Source organism: Arvicanthis niloticus, chromosome 1 (assembly GCF_011762505.2).
Source record: "Arvicanthis niloticus isolate mArvNil1 chromosome 1, mArvNil1.pat.X, whole genome shotgun sequence".
In the NCBI taxonomy this organism is placed as follows: domain Eukaryota; kingdom Metazoa; phylum Chordata; class Mammalia; order Rodentia; family Muridae; genus Arvicanthis; species Arvicanthis niloticus.
In genome coordinates, this window is record NC_047658.1 from 56,568,236 (window position 1) to 56,594,327 (window position 26,092).

The following is a 26,092-nucleotide window of genomic DNA, read 5'->3' on the forward strand; positions in this document are numbered from 1 at the left end:
AACAAAGTAGGAATAGGGTCGTTGTGATATCTGGCTACTTCCTGCTGGTATTGGGGGCGATGTGTCTCTAGGGGGAAACTAGAAGAATGAGTATAGGGGATGTTTGTCCGGTCTTAGGAGAGTTGGCTATTTCCTGCTGTCCAGGGTCTATGGAGCCATCTGAGGATAGGTCAGAAGGAACAGGTCCAGTAGAAGCAGCTGTGTATATGACAGGAAATAGTGTAGGACTTTCAGGTCTCAGTTTAAATTTAAGATTAAAAGAATCCCACTGTACCAGAACATATCCTGGGAGGGGCACATTCCTTCGTCAGATGACACTTGCTGGATTAACAGTCAGAGGAGGAAGGGAGAGGCTGATTAACATTCCTCAAACCATAGGGAAGGGGACACACCTGTGGGTGGGGAAGGCCCAGAGCACAGAGACACATTCCAGGATGGGAGGTGGTCAGGAAGCCAGACCCTTAATGTAATAAACCTGAGCAAACAGAAGAAAGTAATGTACGAATCTGGAATCTGAGTCACCTAGGGACCTGACTGGAGAAGGTCAACCTTTGTGATTGCTCTCCTGTACTCTGTATAAGATCTACTCCCAGCTTTTGTTCAGGGTTCTCTTACCTACAATGCAGGGGAGCCCTGGTGCACCAGTATCATTAAACCTCATGTTGTTACAGCGAATTCCATCCATGTGAGTTTCTGGGGGAGCACGTCCCCTGGTTTTGAATTTTACATTCCAATAATGGAGCATCTAGAGGTTGCTTCTTTGGAGCTGTTTTGAAAGCGCCTGGACTTGACAAGATTTAGGGAATAAGATTAAGTACATTTGGGAGAAGGAAAATTTTTTTCTAAGATGTACATTTGAAACCCAGAGGGATCCCACCCTTTGGAATAGGTAGTAAGTGGGAACTTTAGGAAGATGTACTTACCTGGATGACATCTATTTGGTCTGTGAGAGGTAGATATGAGTGGGTCTCCTGTAGCTTATAAGTTTACAAAAGAGATAACAGCATGAGTTAACAACACAAGCAGTCTTTAAGATGAACCTTTGCTGGATCATATAGTGGAATATTTTATTAGAGTTAGGCAAGTTTATAGAAACTCAGCTAATATTAGGACAGTGGCATAGCAAGAAGAGGAAATATGAAGCATTTAATTGATGGTGAAAGGGTTAAAAATTTTCAAAAACTCCTAGCAGGCAGAGCAGAACCAAGAGTGCAGGTCAGCTTGGTTGTGAGCTCTGTGTTTCAGGAACTTGGCTGACCACAAGATAGATGGTTGATTACGAATAGGCTCTTAGAGAATAGCCTATACAAAATGTTCCCCATGAGTGTTCCTTGGACCCTGTCACAAACTGAATAATGGGCTGTGAATTTCCACAGGTACTCTCTAATAACCCTCCTTTACTCCCCCTGGGTTGTGGTTCCCACGCCCCCCCAGTTGTGGTTTTTGGCTTTAAATTCTGTCTCCAAAGTCCAGGGGTCAAACCCCACTGTCCCTGTGTGGGTCATGGGTCTTGACCACAACATGTTGATTGAAATATACCTCTTGCTGGTTGCATCAAGTTAGGTGTCTTGTGAGTTACTGGGCGGCCATGAATTCCTGAGGCTTGGGTGAGGTCCTTCCTTTGTGGGGACCTTACACTTTTGGTTCCCTGACCAGGAAACCACGACCACCCTAATCTCCAAGAACCCACTTGGAGGTAAGAGTTCACCAGTGGTTTTCTGTCTGGTTGCTGTGTGGCTGACTGTGTATATTTGTTTCTCATGTGGCTGTCTGTATAAATTGTTTGGTTTCTCATGTGGTTGTCTGTGTAAATTGTTTGGTTTCTCATGTGGCCGTCTGTGTAAATTATTTGGTTTCTGAAAAGTGCACTTTGATTTTGGTCTGCAGTTGTTTCTGTCTGAAGAGACAGTAAACCATTTTTTTGTCTCAGGAGGAGACAAACGGGTGACTGGCAGATGTGCTGTGTGTGTGTGTGTGGGGGGGGTCACCAGCTGCTGTGCCCTGGGAGACGTCTCAGGAAGACGGGGGCCACAGAGACATCTGGGAAGTTCCCACCGGGGGTCAGAGAGGAAGTGGAATCCCTCCCGGCTGGCATGGGGGGCTGGGGAAGACATGGAATCCCTCCTGGCTGGCACCAGGGGCTGGAGAAGAAGTGGAATCTCTCCTGGCTGGCGCTCTGGATTGAGACAGGTTTTTTGTTAGTCTCTCTGTATATATGTTTTGTCTGGGTTTTGTGTTACTTGTGACAATGGGGCAGAATGTGACTTAAGTTTAACCTTAGACCATTGAACTGAAGTTAAAACCAGAGCACATAACTTATCAGTTGAGATCAAGAAAAGACTGTGACAGACTTTTGTGCTTCAGAGTGGCCAACATTTGATGTCGACCAGCCGCCAGAAGAGACTTTTGACTTGACTATTATTTTTGAAGTTAAAGCTATTATTTTTCAGGAAGGTCCAGGTCATATTCTGACCAACAGCCATACATTACTCTGTGGAAGGACCTGGTCCAAGATCCACCACCATGAGTGAGAAGGAGGAAGCCAGGCTCCTGAGCCCTGGCCCTCTTCGGAATGAGACACAGACCAAACTGGAAGATTAATCACCCTTCCTTTTCAGATAACCCTGCCAGTCTGACCAGGCTGAAAGAGTTTTTAATGTTTTTCCACCAGCTTACTTGGGATGCCTGCCAACAGCTTTTATAGGTTCTCTTTACCACAGAAGATTGAGAAAAGATCCTGTTAGAAGCCCCCCTTAACTGACCAGACTGGGACACAGCTATAGGTAGGGAGTGGCTGACAGTTTACCCCACCAGGCTCTGGTGACAGGTAAGAAGTTACAGCGTTTAGAGTGATTATAGGATTATACCCTACAAGATTTAGTTAAAGAGACAGAAAAAATGTATCACAAAAAAGAGACTGAAGACTAGAATACTGGCCTCAGTTGTAAGAGATAGAGAGAGAGAAAGGACAGGGCCTAGACAGACAGGGAATCTGGGCAACAGAAGACACTGGGCTTGAGACTGACCAAAGAAGAAAGACAGGACCCCTAAGGTCCTGGCTTTCAAAGAAGATGACTAGAGGGGACCCTGAGAGTAGAGGGGACCCCTGTGGACTTTCTGGTGGATACTAGAACAGAATATTCAGTTCTGAAACAATCACTGAGAAAATTTTTAAAAAGACCATAGTCATAGGGACAAATGGGCAGAAACAATATTTTCGGATTACTTCATGAACTGTTGATCAGGGGAAAGGACAAGTGTCTCATTCTGGTTATTCCTGAGTGCCCTATGCCTTTATTGGGGAGAGACAAAGTTGAAGTTTACTCAGACTGAACCAGGGGTGACTTGAGAGAACCCCCACCTCTATGATACTGGCCTTAAAACTAGAAGATGAGTACCGGCTTCATGAGTTTCAAGAACAGCTAGATGCCCGGACATTAGTAAATGGTTAACAGAGTTTCCAAAAGCTTGGACTAAAACCAACACTTCCTCTATTGGAGTGCGGCTGTACCCAATGAGTTGTGAAGCCAGAGAAAGAATTAGACCTCACATTCACAGACTGTTATAACAGGACATTCTGGTTCCTTGCCAGTCGCCATGGAACACCCCCCTGCTACTGATAAAAGAAGCCAGAGACTACATTTGACTATATTCACCACACTTAAAGGCCTACAAAGAACTAAAACTTGTCTGAAAGCCATCGATGCCGTGGCCTAACTTAAATTGACTCTGGGAGAGCAGATAACTGTTGTGACATTCCAGTCCCTTTAGAATATTATCTGGCAGCCCCTTGACTGATAGATGACTAATGCCCACATGAAAGTGTGATCTTTGCCTTTCCGGCCATCCTGAACCCTTCCACCTTACTGCCTGAGACTGATGATTCCTTCCCTGTTCCTCACTGTATATATGGACGGGAGCAGCTTTGTGATTGAAGGTAAGTGGACAGCAGGAGCAGCAGTGATAGACAGGCCAGCAGCCTACCAGAAAGAACACTGATAGCAGGTATGCTTTTGCCACTGCCCATATGCATGGGACAATTTACAGACAGAGGGACTGGTGACTTCTGCAAAAAAAAGACATTAAGAACAACAACAACAAAAAATACTGAGCCTCCTCGAGGCCATCCATTTGCCTAAAAAGGTGGCCATAATTCATTGTCCTGGACATCAGAAAACTCAAGATGCTTTTGCTAAAAGAAATCAGATGGCAGATTTGACTGCTAAAAAGGCTGCTCAAAGAGCTATGATCCTGACTGTTGAAAGTCCTAGAAAATATCTTGATGTCCATGTTAAAAATAGTCCTTCCACAGAGAGAAGGATGAAGATATGTGACAAATTTACATTGTTTAGCTCACTTAGGAGCTAAACACCTGAAGAACTTGGTAATTTTATGTGTTGGACTTATTTGTAAAAACTGTAATGCCTGTGCCCTGACTAACGTTGGGTATTCAAGATGTCCCCCAGGAAGAAGACTTCAAAGAGACCTGGGGCCTACTGAGAAGTGGACTTCACGGAAGTCAAACCTGCTAAATATGGTAACAAATACTTGTTAGTCTTTATAGATACTTTTTCAGGCTGGGTAAAAGCCTTTCCTACAAAGACTGAGACTGCCAACATGGTGGCTAAGAAGATCTTAGAAGAGAACTTCCCCAGGTTTGAAATACCCAAGATAATTGGGTCTGACAATAGACCTGCCTTTGTTGCCCAGGTAAGTCAGGGACTGGCCACCTAGCTGGAGATTAATTAGAAATTATATTGTGCTTACAGACCCCAGAGCTCAGGACAGGCAAAAAAAAAAAAAAAAAAAAAAAAAATAGAACTATTAAAGAGACCTTAACTAAATTAGCCTTGGAGATTGACGGGGGATGATTGGACAGCCCTCCTTCCTTTTGCCTTGTTCCGGGTTATGATTTAAACTAACACCTTATAAGATTTTATGTGTGTGTGGGACATCTCCACCACTTACTGAGGTAGATAGAATATATGATTCTGATGTTGTTCTTTCTAAATCCCTGTTTGCCCATATGAAAACACTTGAGGTGGTCTGACGTGAGGTCTGGGAGCAGTTAAAAGAAGCTTATGAGACTGGAGACCTGAATGTGCCTCATCAGTTCCAGGTTGGAGATGCTATTCTCATCTGCCACCACCAGGTTGAGAACCTTGTGCCTCACTAGAAAAGATCATACCTGGTGCTCCTGACCACCCCCACAATAGTGAAAGCTGAAGACATCTCTAAATAGATTAGTTGCCTTTGTTAAAAAAAAATAAGTGCTGTTCAGATTTTGATGTTATGCCAAGTTTTATGATTAAAACTCTTACATCAGAAGAAGTGGAGAAATGAAAGGGTTAAAAATCTTCGAAAACTCCTAGCAGGCAGAGCAGAACCAAGAGTGCAGGTCAGCTTGGTTGTGAGCTCTGTGTTTCAGGAACTTGGTTGACCACAAGATAGATGGTTGATTACGAATAGGCTCTTAGAGAATAGCCTATACAAAATGTTCCCCATGACTGTTCCTTGGACCTTGTCACAAACTGAATAATGGGCTGTGAATTTCCACAGGTACTCTCCAATAACCCTTTTTTACTCCCCCTGGGTTGTGGTTTCCCCCCTGAGTTGTGGTTTTTGGCTTTAAATTCTTTCTGTCTCCAAAGTCCAGGGGTCAAACCCCACTGTCCCTGTGTGGATCATGGGTCTTGACCTCAACATGTTGATTGAAATATACCTCTTGCTGGTTGCATCAAGTTAGGTGTCTTGTGAGTTACTGGGTGGCATGAATTCCTGAGGCTTGGGTGAGGTCCTCCCTTTGTGGGTGCCTTACAATGGCAACTGAATTTAGGTAATGAGGTAACAGATAATATCTGTGAAAGCTTAGTTGTCAATGTAGTCAGAAGTCTGAGAAAGAGTAAACAATAATCTACCAGTTATATATTATTTTTAAAATGACACAGTCCACTAGCCAACAATTCCTCTGGTCTCCATAATCTCTTGGTAGAAGTCAGTTTGGCTTCCAAGCGCAGAAGGCGCAGGGCTTTTTTTCTGTGGAATGGATACGAGTGACATGAGAAATGACTTAACTTGGTTTAGCCAAGTCATTTGACTCAGATCATCCAGTTTAGTCCACTGTGTTAGTGATAATATCATAGCATACAATCCAGGCTGTATCTTCTAGGTGTCCAAGTCTTCTGACACCATCTTGGGTCAGCTGTTGCAGGCTTTGGGAATTCTGTCAGCCATAACTTAAATATACTATTAGCAGACTTCTGACAAGATTGAGAGCCATAAAGATTAATTGTAACTGAATAGAATTTAATAGCAGTAGTAAAAATTTAATAAGACAGGATAGGAAACAGTCTTAAGTAACTTTGGCAGGTTACGTAGGTAGAGAAAAGCACATTTTTGTATTAGCAAAGAAATTTTGGCTAGGACCAGAATAAGAAAGCTGGCAACAATGGCATATGATGATACTGATACAGATGGTGGGTCATAACTTGGGGTTATGCTATGGGCCTACAGCTGAGGGCATAGGTGCTGCAGGTCAGGTCTGAGCAGTAGTGATAAGGTGGGACTTCCTACTAGTGACAGAAAGTCATCGTCCAGTGCCTCTGGAGGCTAAAGAGTCTGCAGTGAACAAGGAAAAGAAAGTCCTGTATTACAGCAACATTTATGTTAGCTGATCTTGTGGCGGTAGGCACTGCTTTTTAAGCACTCACTTTACAGGTTCTGGGCAGAGAGGGAGAGAGAGAGAGGGCCTCTCTTGAGTGCGCAGGCAGCCAAGCCCTTGGTGCAGGTGGTTGTGCATGTGGGGAATTAAGTCTCAGAGAAGGTCCCTGGCAGGGTGCAAGGAGTAGACCCAGAGCAGAGCTAAGAACCACAGAGGGGAGGGGAGCAAGTGTTAGTATTCTGTCTAAACTCCACCTCCACCGTTACCTGGCAACAGCCAGGTAGGCCTAGTCCACTATAAAAGAGGCTGCTTGCCCCTCCTCCCTCTCTTACTCTCTCTGTCCTAATCTCTTACCCTCTTACCCTCTTGCCTCTAGCTTTTTGGTTCCCTCCCCCCTCCCCTTCTCTTCCTCTTTCTCCACGTGGTAATGACTGGCCTCTACTTCTCTTCTTCCTCTCTCTTCTTCCATTTTCTTCCCCCCACCTTTGCCTTATCTCCTGAATAAACCTCCTCCTCCCCTGGAACCATGTGTTCTGGAGTGGTCTGTTCTGAGCTGTGGTTGGACATCTGAGCTAACAACTAACAAGCAAGCAGGGTCCTGAAATCTGCTGCTTCAGGCGAACTGGCTGAACTAAGTGTTTACAGCCTGCCACAAATGACAGAGGAGCAAGGGGAGAAGCCTATGCTAGCAGGTGGCACATGAAGACTGACTCCCAGGGGAGACACACTAGGGACTAGAGCTTGAAGCCAGTGCTCCTGAGAAAGAACAGTCTGGCCAGGCCTGGCCTGGGGTACTCGGCTGTGAGAAACTGTTTTGAGAGGGGAAATGTCTCACTCAAGGGGAGGAGTTGTAGAACGAGGGTCAGGGAAGGGCAGGCTTAGCTCTGAACTCAAGAAATCTTTCCTGGGACCTTGTGGATGGTTGTTCTGGTCAGTGGGGAATGGGGGAGCTTACCAGTTCTAGGCTAGGCTAGTGAGTGTGGATATCCTTTGGTAGCTGGTCTGATGCAAACCTGCAGATTTCTATACCTGAGTCATGGCACCAATGAAGTGTGTATAAAAAGATAAAGAGATAAAGAGAGTATGTTCTGTGGGTATATGGAGAGGTATGGAGGAAGGGACCCCTGTGGTTGAATTAGGGAAAATCTGGAAGGATCTGAGAAAGAGCACAACCCCATAGGAAAATCAGCAGTCTCAACTAACCTGGACCCTGGAGATCTCTAGAACACTGAGCCACCAACCAGGCAGCATGCACTAGCTGTTTGAGGCCCCTGAAACACATACAGCAGAGGACTGCCTGATCTGGCCTCAGTGAGAGAAGATGTACCTAATTCTAGAGAGAACTGAGGCCCCAGGGAGTGGGGAGGTCTGGTGGAGGGGGGCTGGGCAGTGGGGAAATCTTTTTGGAGACAGGGCAACCTTTCATTAAGACGTATGTCAGGGTAATTATACACCACCTTTTATGGGGAAAAAGTACAGAATGGTATTGTGTTGAAACTCCACAGGTTATTGAGCAGCTATTCCTAGCTAGTTTTAGAAGGTGTCTCCTGCATGTGTATTGTCAATATCTATACAAGGATTTAAACACTCTTACTATTTATATATTTTCAATATAAAAACAATGTTAGGAGTTAAATGAAAATATACTAGGCTGAAAGAACACACAAAGTGGTATTGCGGGAGGTGTTTGACAAGATTGCTTGACGACAACACATCTATGAAGAGGGTCCAAATGCAGCTAGGGTGCATTTAGGAGTGCATTTAGCTGGCCACTAGGAGCTTGAGTAAGTTAGGTTAATGAGACTGTCCTGTTTGGGTGATCTCTTCCAATTACTCTAAGCCAATATATACTTAAGTTAAAAAGTAATTGGATTAAAAAATCATGTCCAAATAAAAAAGGACTAAGAGAAACTAATCACAATTATACATATCTGTTCTTACAACATCAGTGCATCTCAATATAAAGACAAAAAGATAAATTTTAAATAAATACCACTATAGGAGCATTATAAAGATTTTAATACTTAGCCTTCAATAATATTTAAAAGTTGCAGGTGTTTACACTAGGTACCAATAGAATCTAACAGAAATATATAGAAAATTTACCTCAAAACATCAGGATAAGTGTATATCAAGTATTCTTCACCAATATGCACCATCAATTCTTTAGCCTGCGAATCACCTGTTGTGGATGGGCCTGTTGCTGTTTGTAGTTTAATGCTAATTCCACTCTCCTGGAAGGGCTGAGGACAAGGAGTGAGTCAGGTACTTAGGTGACTTCTTGTGAACAAATTCCCTAATGATTAAGGAGACAATCATTGGGTGAGGTTGAGGCAGGACTTCCTGGTTGGACAGAAGAAAAGGAGCAGGAGAGAGGTTAGAGGAGGAAATTCGGACAGGATAGGGATAGGGCAAGATGTAGCTACTAGTGTCTCCGGGATTTGCCACTTGAGAATTTAGATTTAATATGGTTTACAAGAAGAGCATTCTACTTGTTGTGCCCAGAGATTGAGTTACCACTGTTTCTGAACTAAGTTTGTATGGTGTTTTTCTTCTCCCAGTGACTCAACTGAGTTCAAGAGAGAAAGGTACAGTAACAAAGCATGGGTTTGCCTGATGTGCACCACAAAGGTTGTGGAGATTTTGAAGCACAGGACTGGCATGGTAGTGAGCCGCCAGAGGGAACTTAATTAGTTGGGTGGAGAGATTTTGGAGCTCTGATGTCATGTGGCCTGCAGGTGCTGGGTATAGTGTAGGAACTGCCACTCTTTTTTAATACCCCCCCCATCACCAACTGTGAAGACATCTGCATTCCTTCTTTATTTTCCATTTGCAGCAGCATGCTTCACCCTGAAGCATATTATAACAAATGAGTCAAGCCCAATAAACCACATGCTGAACCAAAAGAAGTCTTAACAGATAAACAACAAATTAAATCATCCCAAATTACTTTTCCAAATTTTAAATGAACTGTTAATAAGTGATAAAATGGGAAAAATTAGAAAGGCATAAAATGAATTTTGGAAATAGATTAAAAAATAAAGCAAAGACAACTTAAAAAATAGACCAAGTCAAAGAGGTACAGTATGTCAATTATTATAGTCAGCATGCTCATCATATAAAAAAAAATCTACAATTAAATTAATATTAAATTAATATTAAATTAATATTAAATAATAGTCAAATGAAATTAATATGTATTATGACCCAAAGCTTTTTATAAGCTTTTTCTCAAGTAACAAATAGCAAAACCTCAAATTATCACCTATTAGTGAAATATGAAGTAAATATTAGAACAGAAAGACAAAGGTAGAGTTTGGAAGAAGTTGTAAAACAAGTAAATTAATATAAAATAACTGAAAATTCTATCAGGATATATAATTACACTTATAAAAAGATGTTAACAGGGTATCACAGCAGCAAATAACTTCTGAGAGCAGGAAAATTAATTGTTCCCAAAGATGAGTCCCCTAACTAGTTACACAAACACACAAACAAACAAATAAAAACAAAAAATATATGGACTCTTTAGGTTGTATTTATATATTTGTGCACACACACACACACACACACACACATATACACATAGTCAAAGATAGCAATTTGATAGTAGGGAAAGTTTATAAGAGCTGAATGGAGGCAACATAGAAGCAGCTGGTTAGAGAAGGGGAAGGTTAATGATATAATAATATTTTAATTAAATTTATTGAAAGAATAAACAAACTTGATGCCACAGAAATAAAAAGACCTAATATTAATTTCTGTATGCCAACAAGTTCAATAATCAGGTATGATTTAATTTCCAAAATTAAGCAACTTATATAGAAAACTATTTTTCACAGTAGAAAATCAGAGCACATGAGTGACAAATAATGACACTGTTTAGTTATTTAATGCCACCTGGAATAAAGTATTTCAATATTGGATAGTGTCATTGATAAATCCATTAAAATGGAAAACAATTTTATTCTAAATTAAAAAAAGAAACATAAAATAATTTTAATTAGGTTACTATGACCTACATACTAAAGCAAGACAAAGTCACCACAATAAAATAAATGCAGGTGAATAACCCTGCTAAAATTTAAAATACAGAACAAATATTTAATGCACTAAATATGTCAAACTTCTTGATAAAATATAATTTATCCTTAAATTGGGGAAAGTCTCATCATAAGCACTTAGTGATCTTTACCCATTAATATATGTAAGGATAAAAGTCACATGCCAGTCTCAATGTATACAGGAAACCTTTGATAATATTCAATAAAATTATTTTATAAAATTTTCAGTCATATATGAAATGGACTGTTGGTATTATAAAAAAAAATTCCCTAAGTAAGGTAAAATTGAAATGTTTAGCTCATCACTTCCCCTGAACATATTAGTGGGAATTTTTTTCAGAGCATGCAGGCAGGGAAACAAAAGTAAAATTTATGAACCTCCTCTACCACCTTGGGCTTCTGTATCATTTCTTGCTGTTTACTTCTGGCTTTGATTTTAGATAATAACATTTTCCCTTGCATTTTCTTTCTCTGAACACTTCTGTGAATTTGCTAATACTTTTCTTCTTCAAATCCAGGGCCTCTATTTTCAAGTTGTTATTGCATCATAAATGTGTTTGTGTATACATATATATTCTTAAATAAACTTGTTCATTGTATATGTTTCTTTTGTATTTGTTTTCTGTATGCCAACAAGTTCAATAATCAAGTATGATTTAATTTCCAGAATTAAGCAACTTATGTAGAAAACTATTTTTCACAATCTATCCTCATAATCTTATGAGGATGATAGAAATCTTTAAAAAGGAGATAAACAAATCCCTTAAAGAAATCTAGAAAAAAATTGTCATAGAAATTATTTAATCCCAACCTAAGGTTTCTACCTTGTCTTTGAACATTTATTTTCTGGATAAAAGACACACACAATCTTTATATTTACAATAAGCCTTAATCAGCACTAAAGCTGGGCATATATATATATATATATATATATATATATATATATATATCCTCTATAAGAATCTACTTTGCCATTGATAACACTGAGTTATTACTTATTATATTTCATCTGGGCTGTTCTTAATTCCAATTGTCCAACCCTTACAGCCATGTTTTTATGGCTCTCCTAACTTATGTCAGGTTTTATTCCTTCTCCACCTCTTTCTTCTTGTGGTTCTTCTCCGACCTCAAAACCCAGGAATCCTAAAACCACTTATGTCTATTTTGTCCAGATATTGGCTGTCAGCATCTTTATTTACCAATCTAAAATAACTTGGGAGCAGGGTCACAGAGTGTCACTGGGTTCTACTGGAAATTCTCTCCTCTACGGGACAACTAGTTCTTGAAGGCCCAAGATTCAGCATTAGAATACAAGGAGCATCAGGCCAACTGACTATATTTCCCTTTTTGTCCAATTAAAACGACTCTTTATCTTATAGTTACAAATAATACATAGTAGAACTATTTTGAAACAATTATAAAAATCATTTCAGATAAAATACGTTAAAAGTCCAGTCTATAATTTATAACTTAGATGAGGTACTTTACCATCTATTCTATCTCAGTGAGTTTATAATTCAGCACCTAAATTATCTTTTATTTTAATTTGCATGTCATCCTAAAAACTATTTTTTAACCTAGAACACCTTTTTTTTCAAAGTAAATTTTGTCCTAGTTAAGAAATTATAACTTCATCTTGATAATAATTATACAGATTTCTACCAATAGGTTATGGCTATGTAAGAAATCCTAGCTAATCCTCCCTGTTCCAACGAAACCACTACTTTTTCCTAGAAAGACAGCCAGATATTAACTACCTTAGTCCCCAAGCCCAGGGAATAGGGGCGCTGACTTTTCATTAACTTCTTCAAGCTGATTACAGCATTGAGATATTAGAAGAGGGGTGGGGTGCGGGGAGAGTAAATTGATAAGCCTCTGACGCTGTAGAACACCTTTTTAAAAAATACAAACCAATTAAAGTTTCATTGTAAGAATATAACTAGACTTCAACCCCTTCAGAGATTTCAGAAGTAATAAATATTTGAGTACATAGAAAGTGCAAGAACACAGCTTCCAAAATTTAAACAATTGGCAGAGACAGCTTACTGCCTGGACAGTGCCCAACACTCCTTATAACATTGGAGCATCTGTCTTAACCTTTGGGCCCAGAACATTTGACAGACCTTGAGTGAAGTAGGAATTATGAAGAACTAGATTACCCTGACTTTGAAGAACATAGTAATTGACTTTCATGCATCTGTTTGTCCTTTTTGGACAGCATTCTGTTTGTAGATAAAATTAGGGCATTTCTTGCTCAGTGACTAGATTGCCAAAATCAAAGCAATGCTACATGGAGGTATTGATGCTCATCCCATTCTTTGAAGTGGAATGGGGTTACATGACAGGAGCAGACATGTCTCATTGTCAAAATATCTTTTAGTAATGTAGTAATGTTAAATGTCATATTCTGTGGATCTCTGAGGTTTTTAAATACTATCTATCTATATATACCATGACTGAATTGTTAAATATTGCTTAATTTTAACTATTTACCATTTAAATAACCTTGAAAACATTGTGATTAACTAAGAATCTAGTAAGACTGTGAGTTTGACTATGTGACTATTGAAAGTTTCATTACTTAGTTATTCTAAACATGTTGTAATACCATCTATTAAAAGGACCGGGTATATCCGTTGTATTCTTAAATGGGTTGCATAGACCCAATGCTTTTCTAAGGGTACCAAAATGAAATTTAAATTTTATGTTACTATACAAAGATATATACCAATGAAAACTTTAAACTTATATCAATATCCAAAATTTTGTACCAATGTAACAAAATATAACCTCAATTTTGCATCAAAATATAAAGATATAAAGATCTCAACCAATGTAACATTATGGCTATAAAATGCTTTTGTTTAAGAGTAGCTTTAGAAATTCATCCTTATTTAGGTATTATTTCAAAAACCAATATGCCACAGAATTGGAAAATCTATAGAAAATGGAAAATTTTCATTACAGATAGGACTTACCAAAATTAAATCAAGGTCATGTAAATAATAAAAATAGGCCTGTATCCCTTAAGGTAAGAGAAACTATCATTACAAAAATCTCCCATTTAACAAAAGCCCTAGGCTAGATTGTTTCAGAGTAAAATTCTACCAGAATTTCAAAGAAGAGCTAATATAAATACTACTCAAATTATTCCACAAAATGCAAACAGAAGAAACACTGCCAAATTTATTTTATGAGGCCACAGTCACCTAAGCTAAGCATGAGAATTTCAAATCAATCTTCCCCATGAACATTAATGCAAAAAACGTAATAAAATACTCTCAAACTTAAGCCAATAACACATCAAAAACACCATTCACCATTACCAAGTAGGCTTCGTACCAGAAATGAAGTGATGTTTCAACACATAACTGCCAGGAGCCAGCCCGGCCTGGGCCAAAGCATTGGACATAGATTTAAATATATATTATATATAATATATATAATATATATTAATATATATATATCTTTGATGTCTCTGGCCATCTAGTTCTCTAGCTGTACTGAATGCTTACTGATAACTTCTAAAAAAAAATAAAAGTTTTTAAACATGTTTTTGCTTAATGTATGGTTAAAAACCACTGCCTTGGATGATTAAAGCCTGCTGCTGAGCATCAATGAACAATGTAAAAAAATTATTTCTATCACTCCTCTCTCCAGGTAACCAGAAGCTTCTCTAGCTAGGCTGGTTAACTCTGTGAATCAGAAAAGAAGGAAATAAAAAGAATTAAGATGCTTTATATAGGTAAATATGCATAGACATTCATACATATATTATATAGGCAAATATGTACAGACATTCATACATACATTCCTATATTCAGTTATATTTTCATTCATTCAGGTTTTCATTTACACATTAACACATTCACATTTATGTTGGGCCCAATCATCTTAGACATGCTACAAGTATTCTTGCATGCTTACATACATACACATATACCTACAAACCTACATAAAAACAGATAGACACATACATTTGTATAGATGGATGGATGGGTGGATGGATGGATGGATGGATGGATGGATTGGGACAGAGCTCCTCAAGCCAAAGCATTCAACCAACAACTTTATTTCTTTTCTCTGGCCTTTTTTATACGTTTTTAGACGAAAAGTTATTTTGAAAATTACATCAGAGATAAAATGTTACATAAAATGGAAGTTACAGAAGTTGATATTAAGTTCAGAGCAGTGCTTAATTCTATATGCTTGTTATAAGTTCAAGCAACAGTTTTTACATGCCCTTCCCTTATCATCATGCACACCTGTGGTATATCCTTGGACCTAAAGGTTTTTCCTTAATAAAAATTTGTCCCAAGTCTATTTTTCTCTTTAATTATGAAAACTCATTATATTTCTTATTATGCAGTCTCTACTTTTTATACAAGGAGTGGGCATATTCTAGTCTTGTTTCAAATATTATTACTTTTTCTTTAGCAAAGTAACTAAAAATCATCACTTAAAACTTTCTTCCTAAAATTATTTGAATGAAATCAGGAATTCTTTAGAATCTTTAATTCATCTAAACATCATTAACTCATGAAAGTTCATCTCTATGTTGATCTGCAGGTAGGGTGTGCTAATGCCCAGGAATTATTAAATTAATTTAATAATGACTGGAAAGGATATGCTGCAAGAAGCAATCCTGAGATAAAATCTCTTTGGAACCTTGCCATTGAGTTCATGCATAGTAGACCATGCACAAACAGTGGACCATATTCAGGAAGGCCATCTGCTAGCCTTAGCCTATCCTTGATGGCTACTGACATACAACTATCCATCAATCCAATCCACTATACAAACAAATAAAATAAAAATATGATCATCTAAATAGGTGCTGGAAAAACTTTTGAAAAAATTCAACTTCCCTTTATGATAAAAGTTTGGAGAGATAGAGATACAAAGTACATATCTAAATGTAATAAATGTAATATACAGTAAACCAATAGCCAACATTAAACTAAATACAGAGAAACATAAATCAGTTCCACTAAAATCAGGAAAAGACAAGGCCATTCACTTTCACCATATCTATTCAACATTGTAATTGTTCTAGTTAGAGTAATAAGAAGAAAAGAGGAGATCAAAAGGATACCAATTGTGAAGGAAGATTTCAAGGTATCACTGTTTGCAACTGATATGACTGTATATGTAAGTGACTCCAAAAATATTACCAGGGAACTACTGTAACTGATAAACACTTTCAGCTAAAGGCCTGGATATAAGAAATAACTAAAAAAAAATCAGAGTAAATTTATAAAATATGAATACAAAAATTGTAGGGACATTATGAGTTACTATCTATTTTATCTAGATATCACATCTTGAAATAGTTCAGAGTTTAGTCCTCAGAAATATCAAAATTAAATATTTATCTAGTAGCTATATCTAGTTTCTTTTCCTATTCATAGCCATGTTCATGTGCACTACTAACCGTTCTTTACACAGCACTCTCTTCTAGAATTGAGTGATGCATGATGGGCATCTGGTAAGGTGGATTCCATTCATTTTTCTGTAACTTCAAATAGTTCATCAGTCAGGTTTTTCAGTTTGAGGCTTTGGTGTTTTTGAAGAACATGAGATAGTTAATTATTTAAAGACATATTTTTCCTTTGTGATTCTCTTTTCGTTTTCCACAATTCTATGCACGTTTACATTCCTGGTCCACATGTAATAGAAGAATGATCTCCACTAGCACCTAACATCAGCTTGCCTTTATTATTTTATAGGGTTCTGAACCATTATTGTTTTAATTTAATTTAATGCCATTTGTGACCTCTAGAAGCAGACACTTGGTTGAAAGTGAACTTGTGAAAGATCCTTACCACCTGAAGCTAAGAGAAAAAGAAAAGGAGATGACTAAGTGAACTAGTGCAAGAGAATTGGGGGGAAGAACACAGGAAAAGTGATATAACATTATAAAATATAAACATTAGATATTATAAAATAACATTTTATATAAAGAGGTCAGCAGGAAATGCTAAAGAAAACAAACTTTGAGCCTTGACTTACTCAATCATCAATTTGATATGGGTTTTATCACATGGGTTCATACTGACTTTGTGATATAAATTATCTCTTAGGGTTTGCTTGTAAAGTATCACTCATGGGCTCATATATTCTTACACTTTACTCAAGATGAATGAGTTGTTTTGTGAGACTTTAGAATAATCATTAAGGGAAGCCTAGCTGGTACACAGAACAAAGTGTGGAAAGAACTTGAGGCTTAGAGCCTGGCCCTTCTTCTAGGGCTTTCTGCCACCTGGTCAACTATTATGTGAAGAGAGGCAGTGAATACTCCTCCCCAAATGATCAAGTCTCCAGATGCAAGGTTATCCAGAAACCAGGGACCAAACTAAATTCTTGTCTTTTCTATCAGGCATTCTGCCACAATAGTGGCAGAGAAGAGAACCAATGTGAATTTCAACAGGACTTTTTGTATCTTTGTTTTAGTTTTTCCACTTTTCTGACCTGAAATTATTAATACCCAAAAATACCAAACATTTTCTCATTTTCAGAATCCTAAAGTATGCATACCTAAACTTATAATCATTTTTATCACACCACCCATGTTATAATAATCCTCCATATAGCAACTACAGATTTCATTATGCTTCCTTCCATGTTTTATCCAATGTATATGCTAAATTATCTTGCTTAATACTTTTAAACATTTTCTCTTTCATGTGTTTCATTTAATGCAGTTATTTTCTTTAATGTACTTCAATTCTATGTACTCTTTGTTCTTTTATACCTTTAAAAAACATATTGCCAATAACTTAGAAAATAGATATTACTTCAAAGTAAAAGATATACAAAAATATTATGAACAATGTAATATACATGATTATATCTGCTGCTCAGGCTACACAGCAGAACTTTTTTTTTGTTTTAGTATTTAATTTCTGAATAGGAAAACTCTTGTGTGATGTTTTTATACAAAATATTACTATCTCATGTATTTAACTCTTTACTCTTCAACATAATACATGCAAGAAGTCACTAGATATCAGCCAGGTAAGAAACTCTCTTTAATTTGGCTTTATACCACAGTAGTAAAATAGTCCATGGTGATTTTAGTTGTGGTGATGTATGTACTCATGTATATGCATGCGTGTGTGTGTGTGTGTGTGTGTGTGTGTGTGTGTATGTGTGTGTATAACAACAATAATTTTTAAACAGGATAAATATTTGAGAGAAGGTGAGAGAAAGACATGGAAGAAGTAGAAGTGAGGAGAAAGGCAATAAATGCAGCAGCCACATATAAAATTCCAAAAAATAAAAATAAATGTGAAAAATACATCTTTACCTTTCTCTCTAACTTGGAGTGTTTTCTGGAGCAGTTTAAAAATTTTGGTCTTCTATTAAACTCTTTGAGCCTTTTGAAAGCAACCCTGTCCTCATCACCAATATTCCGTAGTTGCTTAGTACCTGTCCTCATCACCAATATCCCGTAGTTGCTTAGTAGCATTTTCTGGCTCACTGTCCTCTTGTCTTTTTGTTACATACAATGATATTTTAAATTTTAGCCTTTCTCTTAGATTTCTTTGTCTAAATATCTCAATTTACTTTAGAAACTTTTATTATTTATGAAATAATGTCAAAGGTGCAATACTCATAAGCCTAAAACCCACATAACTCTTTATAAGTTATTGACATATTGAACACATCCTACAGGTATACTCTTTTGTTATATGTAAATTGTGGTTGAGAGGAATTATAACTCTTCTCAATCTCATCTGTTTTGTGTCCTATTCTTGATGTCTCTTGAACGTCCTATTCATCATATTGTCTTTCATGACTAGAAGGTGAACAAGGTAAGTGGCTTCTAGTTATTTGACTTGTGCTTCCAGTAAATATTTGAGATTAAACCCTGAGAAAGAAGACCATAGTATGTGTCAAGAAGTGGTAGGACAAAAGATAAAAATAAGAAGTTATATTAACTAGATCTAGGATCAATATTTTTCATGTGAGTTCATGCTGAGTGTTCTCAGTAAATCAGAAAAAAAGTGTATTTTAGTTAAGATTACAAATATTTTAGGGAGTTTGGCAAGGAAAGTCAGAAGACTTTCATTCTATATTTTTAGCCTCAGTAATGAGTTAACTGATAAATGGACACAAAAGACCAGTAAACAAAAGTGTATTTGTAAAGTAAAAACAGGTGTGTCCTGAACATCAAACAGAGAGAGAGAGAGAGAGAGAGAGAGAGAGAGAGAGAGAGAGAGACCTTGTGGAGAGCGTGTTAGATCAGGGAGAATGGTATTGTTTATGAGTCAGCTAATGTTAATGGGAGTCTCTAGGGTGATGTAGTTTGTCTCTTTTCTTTGTTGTAATTTATGTCTTGAGATTATATTGATATTCAATCAATCAAAATTATGTATATCTAGACTTTGAAGTAGTGTCAATCAGAGTTGGGTCATTTTTCTATAAGTTGTACTTATTACCATTAATTTTCATTAGTGGAAATTAATATACTGGTGGCTGGATGAAGGTTTTAAGGAAACTGTAGATGTCTCAGAGGATTTATTATCAGCAGTTGTTTTAGAGATAGCAAAGTGTATCCCAGAATGATAAGTACATTTGTTTTCTGACTTGAGAATAGAGGGAAGTGATGTGTCTCAATATGTATGTCTATAATGAGATAGGATATAAGGTAGATGAACATTGCTTCAATCCATGACTACCACCTAGTAAACTTAAGTCAAAGTGACTATAAAACATTGTTACTATAATTTACAGTGGCTATATTTTATGAAAGCCTCATGACAAATATTGTATTTTTATATAAATGGAAACTAATTAAATAAAAAGACAAATAATTATTGTAAAAATATATAGAATCTCTAGAGAGTTCATAGGCAGCAAAGAATATCTTATTTGTTTGAACATAATGGTAAAATCGCCTCAAAACAAATCTTTAAGTGAAAAGTGATTTAGTCTCTAATTGTAGTAGGTTCAATATATTCTTTGCATACACTGAGGAGTATTGCAGGTGTATACTGCACATATTATAAGGTGATATTCTTCTGCACTCCAAGCAGGCTGAAGGACAAGCATAGCTGTTATCTTAATTTTTCCTGTGGAGAAACAATACCTACTCACATCAGATAAAGAACCAAAGGAAGACTAAGGTAGTTCCATCCAAGTCCAACTTGGTGAACTAGTATATTTAAAAGATTATTTTCTTAAAGGAACATAGAGGACCAAAGACATTCACAGCAATCAAAATCTTCTATGCCCAGTAGTAGTGACAGCTCAGAGTAGTTGCTAGCTTGTTCAATGAACAAAGTTCAGATAGATTCACCAAACAGAGGACCCTTTGACCCTTTCCATATTGGTATGATATTCAGAGAGTCTCATCTCCCTAGCAGTAGTTTAGAAGGGGTTTTGTGTTTTTTAAATTCTCTCAAGTTTTTAAGATAATTTCAACTCATCCCTTAGACTTATGAGCCTGTCTTCATTCAAATGTCAGTAATGGATTCAGGAGAAACTATAGAAAAACAATCACACAAATATCCAACTCTCCAGTGTATTTATAATAATATATTCAACCTAAGTGGTTACTATATATCTTTTATAACTTGTATCATATGATCTTCCTTCAGATTTGTCTTTGCTTTAAGCATTTGATACTACTTTAAGGATTGAGCCAAGTAGATACCAGGCCTACTGTGTTAGCTTCTTACCTGTTCTTTCTAATTACTAGAAAGACTAGCGTAGATACCACCTCACACCAGTCAGAATGGCTAAGATAAAAAATTCAAGTGATGGTAGATGCTGGCGAGGATGTGGAGAAAGAGGAACACTCCTCCATTGTTGGTGGGAATGCAAGCTGGTACAACCACTCTGGAAATCAGTCTGGCAGTTCCTCAGACAATTGGACATAGCACTACCTGAGGACCCAGATATACCACTCCTGGGCTTATACCCAGAAGATGCTCCAACATATAACAAGGACATATGTTCCACTATGTTCATAGCAGCCTTATTTATAATAGCTAGAAGTTGGAAAGAACCCAGATGTCCTTCAACAGAGGAATGGATACAAAAAAAAAAATGTGGTTCATTTACACAATGGAGTATTACTCAGCTATTAAAAATAATGAATTTGAGAAATTCTTAGGTAAATGGATGGAACTAGAAAATGTCACCCTGAGTGAATTAACCCAATCACAAAAGAACACACATGGTATTTACTCACTGATAAGCGGATGTTAGCCCAAAAGCTTGGAATAGCGAAGACTCAACCCACAGACCACATGAAGCTCATGAAGAGGGAAGACCAAGAGGGGATGCCTCAGTTCTACTTAGAACAAGTAACAAAAATACTCAAGGGAGCAAATATGGAAACAAAACATGGGACAGAAACTGAAAAAAAAAAAAAAAAAAAGAAACCTAACATGAATTTACCTCATATGTAATTTGGCTGTTGTTAAGTTTTGTTTTTATTTGTAAATGAATGAGAAAATGTGTTATCAATAAACAGCTATTGAATCTTAACATAAAAAGAAAATCATCAATCCTTTTCAAAAGTTATATTTCTCCAAAGAGAACAGCTTTATCACAGCAGTGCAGATACTGTTGTCTTTTTAAATTCAAAAATTAAAAAACTTGCTTGTAACTTGTGAGGCACTATAACACTGACAAAAGCGCTGAACTGTTAAGTGATGTGAATCCCTTGGGCAGAGATTTTCCTGTAACCTTCTCAGAGAACATTTGACATCACTGTTCCTCAGGCTGTAGATCACAGGATTAAGTGCTGGTGGAAGCACAGTATATAGCACAGAAAATAGCCTGTCTGTAATTGATGGTACATCTGAGGGTGGCTTCAGATAGACAAAGCAAGCAGTGGCAATAAAAACACTGAAGACAGTGAGGTGGGGGATGCAGGTGGCAAATGCTTTAGATTGACCTTTAGTGGTAGGAATATTCAGTACAGTGGAGATAATGTAAAAGTAGGATATCACTACACAGATAAAGCAAGACATGCATAGACACATACCAATCCCAAGACTTATATAAATGATCATGAGTGATCCAGAGCAGGAAATCCTTAGTAAAGAAGGAACATCACAGAAAAACTGTGGGATCACAATGGAGCCACAGAAAGGCATGGAAAATGTGCCAGCTGTATATATGGCTCCAAAAAGTACTCCAGTAGCCCAGGAAACACCCACCATCAGCACACAGTTCTCACCACTCATGATAACCTCATAATGCAGTGGACAGCAGATGGCAACATAGCGGTCATAAGACATTGCAGTCAGTACAAATATTTCACCTGCTGAGAAGGACGTCATTAAAAGTATCTGAAAGGCACAACCCAGTATGGAAATGTAGTTGTTGTGAGTTAGGCTATTGATGATGAACTTTGGGATTGGGATGGACACAAGAAAGACATCGAACAGGGACAAATTCTTCAGGAAAAAGTACATCGGTGTTTGGAGTTTCAGGTCCATAGTGATGAGAGTGATGAGGAGGAGGTTACTCATTATGACTGCTAGGTACATTACCAGGAAGAACAGCCCACATACAGTCTGTAGCTCAGGAACATCTGAGAATCCCATAAGAATGAATCCAGTTATTCTAGTGACATTGGCCATTCTCAATTTTTCCCATGGTCTGTCAGGAGGGAGAAATGAACAAAAACTGATATAGTTACAAATAGTTACACTCATGTTCATAAATGTTATATGGGAATGAACCCTGGAACCTATATTGATACTTCCGAATTGCTAAAGCCTCTACTTTATCTTTCTGCAAGGTGCTACTTTCACTTGATACATGAGTTGTAACAAATTATCGTTTATAACAATTTATTGTACTGTTTTGTTACAAATTATTAGAAAATCAAAACATATCTGTATGCTGTTTTTCCTAATTCAGTTATTCTTTACATAAAACTGCAATTGTCTAGTGGGCAAAAAACTGCAGAAAGTCTCATTCCCTTCACTATTTTATTTACTTTGTCCTAATCTTGGGTCAGAGCACTGATCAAGTTTGCATAGCCATATTTACCATTCAAGGGGCCTTCACCTGACATTAGTAAATGTCCTACTTCAGGGATAAAGACCTGAGCACCTATAATATTTTCAAAAGTTTGCCTATTGCCACCATTGATCATGTATTTGTTACTCTTAGATTGGCACTGGATGTTTTCATTTATTAGCTACTATCTTTCTTGAACAGAAGCTTATTTCATGTAAATCCCTTCATTATGATATCCCCCAAACAGGAATTATCATTTCCTAAGCAACAATTTGTCTACTGTACAGATCATACATCTGATAGATAAACACCTATTTATTTTTAGTGCAAATGAATATTTCCTTTTATATAACAAGCAGTATTCTATGGATCAGTTGGGGACTGATAAGATTCCGTATGTCCAGAACTGAGATAAAGATCAAGCAGGCTACCTTTTACTAGGAGTGCTTGAGAATCCATAGCTTTATTCTTCTTTACTAATAATTCATGAATGTCTTACTATTTTCAAATACCTAGTTACCACACATGTTTACATTTATCAAACTCCTTCCCAGACTGTTAAATTTTTTATTTGCTTTTTTCTGATGATTAACCATTTCTAATTTGCATGAAGTCTCTAAAGCCAAACTTCCCAAGACATAGTTTTCCTAACAAAGCCATTTAAATTCCTGTGTATATCAATTTCCATTTATGTGTCAAAAAGTGATCTGTTATAATTGTAAACGCTCAGTCTCTCTTAGCAAGAAAAAGAAACAATAACAAATAAGAGGACATGAATTTGAATGAGAGAGGAAAAGTATATGGGAGGATTTAGAGTGAGGTAAGGGAAAAGGGAAATATTGTCATTAAATTATATTCTCAAAAATACAAATGAAATGAAAAGAAAAAAAATGAAAGTTAAAAAAAATGGCGAGTGGCTGGAGACTCAGTTCAGCAGTTAGAAAACACATGAACAGGAAGTCAGGTTCTAAAATTGACACAATGGTTCACAATGTAACTTCATTTTCAAATAATCTAATGATTATTTCTAGCATCTATAATCCCTTTTCAGGCACAACGTACACAAGTATAAGTGCAGAAAAACACAGATACACAGAAAAGAAAAATAGTAAATATGTATTTAAAAAGAGATACAGTTAAAAAACTTTCAAATCGTTCAACTACTCACATTGGTAATAAAACATGTCAAAATTTTCTGATGTTTTGTTCATAAAGGAATCTTAAGACACCACCACACCAAAAATACTTCCTCTACTTGTTCCTCTGTATTTCTCACAGCATGTTTTATGATATGACTTTTTACTTTCCACATATTCTGATATCCTGTGTATAGTCAAGTTCTGTCTGAAGTTACATTGCAAACCTAGTACATTGAAAGTACTAGGTTTAGGTACTGACTTACTATTTATTGAAAAATAATACAATGTAACAGATACATTAGAGGTGGAACTAATTCATAGTAACAAAAATAGAGAGTTTTGTGGGCAGTAAAAAGCTTGTGCTCCTGAAGAGGCACAAAATGGAAGCACTTTAAAGTAATGTAAAATAAACAAATCCTAAGAGAGTGAAATAATTAAGTCTTAGTTTAGAGATTAGCTATGTGTGTGGCTGCTTAATAAAACAAGGCTTCAGTTCTCACCAAATGGAGAGTACAAATGAACAATTGAACAGGATTAGGAGAGGCTATTTTGAACAGGAAAAATATATATCAGGGAGATGAGAATAGTGATGACTTTTATCAAGCTATTGTAACCATCCAGATGAAGATACATGGTTGAAGAAATCACTCATAGCTTGCATTGTTTTGGTATCCACCCTAACTCCCTAGTTCTCCAAATATCTTTAGATTTAAATCATTGTTTTGGAGCAGAGTATTTTAATATTTTATCAACAAAAATTTGAATTTATACTTTAAAATAATTCAGATTCCTAAAATTCCTGGAAAACTTATTAGTCCAGACATATGTAGGAAGATCTTCCAACAGGTGCAATTGAGAAATATATATATATGTATATATATACATATATATATTTACATATTAACATTGAATTGTTGGTGGATCACCTAAAATTTGTAAACTCTCTAGTCATGACATGTAGTTACAATTTAGGCCTCTGATAGCATTCAAAATTCTGTGTTAAACTTTAATCTTTCGCTAAAATAGAATCAAGTAAATATAAACAGAAACATCATTTACCTCCTTATAAATCTTGATAAGATATCTTTGAAAGAGTGTGTTATCCAAAGGTCTCTAACACTTCTTTTTATCTCATTTGCCTATTGTCTTAAAATTACCCAAAGGAACTAACCTGGACCTCTGAGAACTCTTAAAAACTGAGCCACCAACCAAAGAACACACAAGAATTTGAACAAGGTCCATGACACATATGCAGCAGATGTGCAGCTCACTCTCCCAGTGGACCTCTAAACCACTGGAGCAGAAGCACTCCCTAAAGCTATCACCAGACTGTGGCATCCATTCTTCAACAGGGTTGCCTTCTTTGGCCTCAGTGGAAGAGGATGCACCTAGTCTGGCAGAGATTTGATGTTGTGGGAGGATATACAGAAGATACCCCATCCTCTCAGTGAGGACAGCTGGAGGCAATGCTTAGGATGTAAATTAATTACTTGACTAATTAATTAATTTAAAAATCCCCAAGGAAAAGTCTTTCTTAGTAACCTTTCTCATATTTACTTTTCACTTAAGACACTTGTGATATACTTGGTACATCTTGAAGGAGGGACTGATCAATCCCCAGAATACAGTAGAAGAGCTCAAGAAGAATATGACTTACAGATTCCACCAGAGTATAATAAACTAAGTACATATACTCTAAATTATACTAAACATAAAATTATAGGCCAAATTATTATAGTTGTTAGTAAATATTAGAATATGTAGAGAAACTTTACCTAAGGATTCTGGGATATCTTATTAGTTATTTTATTCATTGTTTTGTAACAAAGCACATGAAAAAAGAAAACTAAATAATTAAAAACACCAACAATGAAACAAAAACAAAAATAAATTAAGAAAACCAAGGCTTACTTGGTCTTATGTTTTGAGTATACAAATTTATGATGGCAGAAAAGGCATGAGGTCCCATTGTATTTGTAATTATGAAGCAGAAGAGACTCCAGTTAAGACTGTTGATGCTCAGCTCACCTTCAAAATCTTCCTATCCCTGTCTACCCTCTATTTTCCAGCCTGGGATGACAACATATATGGCCATTTTATGTGAGTGTTGGGGATCCAGATTCAGATCTTCATGCTTATAAGCAAATATTCTTTCTAATTGACACACCTTGTCAGCCTCTTATTGGGATTTTAATGTATTTCATTTAGACAATCAATAGATTTTTGAAAATCATAGTCTC

General features: G+C 36.9%; 1 protein-coding gene across 1 annotated transcript; it reads right to left on the minus strand.

The window, feature by feature from the left end:
- Nucleotides 1-18,094: 18,094 nt before the first annotated feature.
- LOC117695381 (olfactory receptor 14A2-like) lies at nt 18,095-25,206 on the minus strand. Its single transcript, XM_076939861.1, has 2 exons — nt 24,912-25,206; nt 18,095-22,347 (listed from the first exon to the last, which is right to left on the minus strand). The coding sequence occupies exon 2, from the start codon at nt 22,326-22,328 to the stop codon at nt 21,321-21,323; it is 1,008 nt and encodes a 335-aa protein (XP_076795976.1). The 5' UTR covers nt 22,329-22,347; nt 24,912-25,206; the 3' UTR covers nt 18,095-21,320.
- Nucleotides 25,207-26,092: the final 886 nt, after the last annotated feature.